General features: G+C 36.9%; 1 protein-coding gene across 3 annotated transcripts; it reads right to left on the bottom strand.

The window, feature by feature from the left end:
• Nucleotides 1–889: 889 nt before the first annotated feature.
• On the bottom strand, nt 890–5,707 carry LOC110942039 (WD repeat-containing protein 25). 3 transcript variants are annotated; one of them, XM_022183728.2, is made up of 5 exons: nt 5,432–5,707; nt 4,391–4,679; nt 3,508–3,672; nt 2,363–2,847; nt 890–1,467 (listed from the first exon to the last, which is right to left on the bottom strand). In XM_022183728.2, exons 2-5 carry the CDS (start codon nt 4,659–4,661, stop codon nt 1,096–1,098), a joined length of 1,293 nt encoding a protein of 430 aa, XP_022039420.1. In that variant the 5' UTR covers nt 4,662–4,679; nt 5,432–5,707; the 3' UTR covers nt 890–1,095. The 3 variants fall into 3 exon arrangements, with proteins under 3 accessions (XP_022039420.1, XP_022039421.1, XP_022039423.1); XM_022183729.2 differs by lacking the exon at nt 5,432–5,707 and adding an exon at nt 5,277–5,393; XM_022183731.2 differs by having other exon boundaries at nt 1,455–1,580.
• Nucleotides 5,708–6,017: the final 310 nt, after the last annotated feature.

The following is a 6,017-nucleotide window of genomic DNA, read 5'->3' as shown; positions in this document are numbered from 1 at the left end:
ACTTGATAAAGGATTGTAAGTGGAGTAGTGAAATAACTTTTACCCCATCCTTTCATGTTGGGGGTGCACCCGACAATCGGGACCCAATTCAACCAAGGTCCGCTTAACCACTAACTAGTCTTGGACTCTTGGTCTAGTGTCTTTAACAAACACCATTCAACTTTCTTTTCCATCTAATTTTTTTAACTTGTTTTTCAGAGAGAGAAAATATGGATAATGAAAGGTAAAAAAAAAAGACAAAATTTAAAAGGGTCTATCAGAAATATAAAAATTTGTACTACTAATACTGTTTCAAAAAACACATGCCTCTTTTGTTCTCTTTTAACACACTGAAATCTTTACAGATTGGTTCACTATTTATGATTTAAGCTAACTTACACTGTTCAACATCCAACTGAGATCAAATAGAGTCAGCTCGGTTCGTATCGTTGGGGCACAAGTGACAAGCCTGGTTAACGATGACTTAACTAAGTTCGTTCGTTGAAGAGCCCTTTCCGCCTATCAACACTGCATGATTCATCTTCTGTTTATTTATGCAATTACAGAGAGTTCATTGTTTTATGTAGAAAAAAACGCATATAACGTCTTATTAGATACAAAGGTTATGCTTCCAACTCATTAACGTATTTTATTTATAAATACGTTTATAAAAAATGGACAAAACATGTTTGGGAGTCAACCTGACCCGACTCGACCCGACCCTTCTTGATCCTTACTAAAATTGACATTTTTCGACTTAAAAGCGTTTCAACTCTTTACCTAACCCTATGTTAAACAACAAATTTAGCTAAAACACATTAAAACTAGAGATGGGTCATGGAGTGTTTGGAGCATTGAACATAGTCAGCCAAAAATTAGGCAATATTTTTGGCTTTTTAAGCGTCGAATATTACAGATAGGACCGACACATAAGCATGTTTCAATCACGAATAATGCAGCCGATTAAGTTACAAAACATACCCGTAGGGCATCACAGTTTAGAAATACAAACATCTCAACACTTCATTGATGTAAGCCTAAGTCCAAATTCAGATCACCCTTAATTACTTAATTATATTTAATTATTTGTCGAAAAAAAAAAACGTCGCCATCATGTCATTCAAAAACCGAGATTTCTCCATTCCAACTGCAGGAAGCAATTATGTTTGATATGACGGGATGGAACGCTACATCTACGCATGTTTGTTCATACACTTTGGTTTTTTTAATAAGGTGGCAAGTTTTCGTGTCGTAAAAGTATATGCACCCGTCTGACGACCCGGTGGCGAGTTTTTTACCATCCGGGCTGAAATTGCACTTGATAGGGAACCCGGAAACACCATGGCTTTCGTATCTTTTGTATTTATCGAGCCTAAATGGCGGTTTGGATGAAAATATTGCTATGTAATTTCCATTTGATTGGGCCACGAAATACGGATCGTTTGGATGATGTCGTATACACGGGCATGTATACGCTTCCACGTAGATCTGAAGAATAGTTAACAGCACGAATTGAGTTAAGTTCTCGGTTTGTCTTTGGTAGAGAGGTTGTGGGTCGGGCTTGTTGGGCCATTTTTAGTACCCGTAAAAGCGGGCCCTGCCTGTTTGATGCACAACAGCTTTTTTGTAAAATAATTTTAATTAATAACTAATGTCTCAATTATGATAACAAAAACTAACATTATCACAAAAATAATTTCAATCATTGAATGAAATGGTTTACAATGTTGTATATACTAAAAACGTAACTTGTGTGACTTTCATCTCGTTCCCCCTTTAGCTATTCCAATAGGGCTGCAAACGAACCGAAGGTTCAGCGAACAGTTCATGAACTGTTCGGCGGGAAGTTCATTTGTGTTCGTTTGTATAATAAACACGAACATGAAATTTCGTTTGTTAAGCTAAATGAACGAGCATGAACAGAGGCCACGTTCGTTCATTTATGTTCGTGAACGTCCGGTAACGTGTTCGTTTATGTTCGTTTGCGTTAGATAGTTTGTTAGTGTTTTTAACTTTCATATTTTATTTAAATACTTCAAAATTTCTGACAACTAAATATTTAACAAGTATCAGTGTATTATATATTATGTTCATGAACGTTTGTGTTCATCTGTGTACATGAACGCTCGTTTATTCGTTACCTAAAATTAACAAACAAACATGAACACGTTCAATTCCTTAACAAACGAACACGAATAGAAAATGTCGTTCGGTAAGTGTTTGTGAACAGTTCGTGAACACATATATTTCCTTAACAAACGAAGACGAACAAAGGCCTTGTTCGTGTTCGTTCGGTTCGCTTGCAGCCCTATATTCCATTGACCCATTAGAGATTAAATACAACCCAAACAACTGGTTTATAAGTAAAAGGTTCAAAATATACCTGGTTCGATAGAGGAACCTGTCGTGAGACATCCCAAACAATGATTGAATTCTCACTAATGTTACTTTTGGATTCATCACTCGAAGAAATAAATTCCCGTGTATTGTTCATAAACTCCAAATCAAGAATCGGGCCAAGCCCACGAGAATACCGATTCACTTCATTCCCGGTTCTAATATCCCATAACCGAATAAGACCGTTTGACCCACCAGATAGAAAAAGGTTAGAATTGTTAGGATGAAACTTAATGACTCCAACGGCTTGATCTTCTTTAAATACACGAGTTTCTAACCCTTTTTCAACGTCGACTAATCTTGATGAACAATCATATCCACAGGAGAGTAAAGAAAGACCGTGATTTGACCATTGGATGTCTTTTACTGCTGCGGTATGAATGTTGAATACGCGTGACTTTTTCTGTTCCGTATTCCATACGTTCCATATGTGAATGGACGAATCCATACCGGCAGATGCAAGAAGATGAGCTGCAAATTATTATTTTTTGATTATATATAAATGAAACGAGTTAAATGCCATTTTAGTCCCTGTGGTTTGGGCCATTTTGCCAGTTTAGTCCAAAGGTTTCATTTTTAACCTGTGGGTCCAAAAACGTTTCACAGTTGCCATTTTAGTCCACTGGGTTAACTTTATCCATTTTTTCTGTTAACGAGAAGGCCAATTCGGTCATTTTATATGGCTGAATACCCCTTTTAGTTTACAGAATTACATACAAAATGACCAAATTGACCTTCTCGTTAACAGAAAAAATAGATGAAGTTAACCAAGTGGACTAAAATGGCAACTGTGAAACCTTTTTGGACCCACAGGTTAAAAATGAAACCTTTGGACTAAACTGGCAAAATGGCCCAAACCACAGGGACTAAAATGGCATTTAACTCTAAATGAAACCGTTCAAGTTTGAATATTCAGTTGCTAAATTCTACATGTAATGATGCCAAAAAAAGTAATAATAATGACACTATGGTAGGAATTAGGATCAATGAATATATGATTACAAATACCTTCAAGTTTCCTACAAAGAATTAAAACAAGAAACTAAACGTATATTTGCATGCATCATTGAGGCGTAGGATGAGGGATAAACTAATAATAAAACTTAATACGGTAAACGAAACAGAACTTACAATGAGTTTTTGACCACTGTATTGCATTCACAGCCTTTGTATGGCCAGTAAGAGGTGTGGAAATCCTCTCAGATGTATGGACAGAATTTGAATAGTCCTTTGTTCGATTCCTCAACGATAATAAAATGTCTTTTCGTATGTAGGAATCTGAGATGCTTCCTTGAACTGAGAATAAAAGGATATGATAAACCGTGAACGATGTCACTAACACTTTTTGGAAACCAAGATAATGAATAAATATAGTCCGAGCATGAGCATGTGAGTGCATGAAGAGTTGATAAACTGACTGTAATTATATATTGAGTAAAATGTCATTTTCGTCCCTGAGGTTTGGCTAGTTTTGAGACTTTTGTCCAAAGGTTTGTTTTTCCGCATCTGGATCCAAAAGGTTTGAAATCTTGCCATTTTCATTCCGCCCATTAACTCCGTCCATTTTTCTCCGTTAAGTCGGGTGTATTTTCGTCTTTTTTCTCCGTTAAGGGTATTTTGAATACTTGTACAGTTGTACATTATGCTAAATGCTTGTAGAAAAAGACCGAATTGCCCTTTAAGTTAACAAAAAAGACGAAAATACCCGACTTAACAGAGAAAAATGGATGGAGTTAACGGGCCGAATGAAAATGGCAAGATTTCAAACCTCTTGGATCCAGATGCGGAAAAACAAAGCTTTGGACGAAAGTTGCAAAACTGGCCAAACCTCAGGGACGAAAATGGCATTTCACGCTTATATAATTTTACATGATTACTGGATGAAACTGATTGTATTCTTTTTCGTATCTAATCTAAGAAATCGAGTACAGAATAGAATCTGATTAGTTCAGCCTTACATGTCTAGGCTTACAGCAAACAGCTACGCCATTGCAAAACAAGTAAAAAAACGAACCAGGGGAACATGCTGAATAAGTAGGGGGTCCCACAAGGGAAGATTGAGAAGCAGAAGCCATGAGTGTGCGTTCTCGCTTTGATATGTATCTCCCTGCAATCGGTGCTTCAGTTGGAATATTTTTTGATTGAGTTAGGCCAACAACAGGCAAAGTCCTGCTTGATGTATGCAGAAATTCATGTTTGGCCCGTTTGAGGGGCGGAAGTGCACGTTTTTCAACGTCTTCATCTTCATCTGAAGTATTGGAGTAAGCATTGCAGAGTAGATCCATAATAAGTCTAACTTATTTCTGCAAAATTTTCAAATATTAACTTGCCAAATAAGCCTAGACTTCTCTACAAATTCAGAACGGCCGTTAGTTTTAAAAAGCGCGAAGCACACAAAAGGGACGAGGTCGAAAACTGAGGCACAAAGCACAAAAACGGCGTGCTTTTCGTACCTGAGTCGCAGGGTGATTATATAATTTTTTATATATATTCTATAGGTTTCTAGGGTCATTTAACCAATATTTAGATACAAATAAGCTTTATATATGTTTCAATATTGAAATTACATACATGTACAACCTGAAAAGCATGATGTACTACAATCTGCTGCACAAAATAGGGCATATACATGAGGCGTGAGCCTCAGAATGGATTTTTACCAAAAAAAAGCGCGCCTCAGCTGCGCTTTATGTACAACATGCGCCTCAGATTGCATAAGGCGCTGAGGCTTGCGCCTCACGCCTAGGCGTGTGTCAGCCGCGTTTTTTAAACCAATGCCATACATAAAGTAATCAGGGGTGTTCAGTGAATCGGGTTATTCGGGCTGTACATTTTTGAAACTGAATTTGAATTCACCGTATTAACAAAAAATAGTATTTAAAAAAAAATTAAAAACTGACTTGATTGGCGTAAACTCGTACGGCGGTGGATAGTGGTAACAGACGAAATAATAGTATCCCAAAAAAATTAAAAAAATAGGGTTTCAGTGGTAACAGACGAAATAATAGTATTTAAAAAAAATTAAAATAAAATTAGAAAGAGCTTTATAACTGACTTGATTGGCGTAAACTCGTACGGCGGTGGATGACGTCACGCCGGAGACGGTGGTGATCGGAGAACTTGTACAAGTTTCAAAGGTCAAAATTAAACAAGAAACGTCGATTTCTTCACAGTTTTCTTTCAAATTAATCGATTGGATGCAAAGAATACACTGTTCTTTCATGTAATTACCAATCAAGAAAGTGATTATATGCGACAGTAACAGAATCTGCAACATATGAGTTCGAATATGAAGTTTTTGAGGATGAACAGAAAGCTTGCTATTCTCTTTTTTTTTTTGGTTAAAAAAACCCATCAGCAAAATCATATGGGCTCCTTAATAACATGGGTTGGGCCCATTACTAAAATTTTGTTCACAAAAATCAAATACAAATACCCTTAATATACAAAACGTACGAATAATTATTTACTCGTAGAGTAATTATCTAAATTACCCTACAAATGATCTTGTATGATAATAACTTTGATCTTGTATGATATTTTGTAAAATGTTCTTGTAAGACCGGAGGGAATGGGGCTCGTCCTCCGGCCCGTCCCCATGTCGCCGCCCCATCTTCCCACCCCCCATGCTCGTCGTCGCC

The sequence above is a fragment of the Helianthus annuus genome, chromosome 5 (genome assembly GCF_002127325.2).
Source record: "Helianthus annuus cultivar XRQ/B chromosome 5, HanXRQr2.0-SUNRISE, whole genome shotgun sequence".
NCBI lineage: Eukaryota > Viridiplantae > Streptophyta > Magnoliopsida > Asterales > Asteraceae > Helianthus > Helianthus annuus.
Note: the sequence above shows the minus strand (reverse complement) of the source record. Positions and strands in the feature narration are given on the sequence as shown.

Excerpts from the sequence above, each read along its gene's own strand:
- LOC110942039 (XM_022183728.2), bottom strand. The coding sequence starts at position 4,661 with ATGGATCTACTCTGCAATGCTTACTCCAATACTTCAGATGAAGATGAA. Across the intron at positions 3,673-4,390 it reads TTATTCAGCATGTTCCCCTG|TTCAAGGAAGCATCTCAGAT; the intron begins GTTCGTTTTTTT and ends TTTTATTCTCAG. Across the intron at positions 1,468-2,362 it reads AGGTTCCTCTATCGAACCAG|ATCTACGTGGAAGCGTATAC; the intron begins GTATATTTTGAA and ends ACTATTCTTCAG.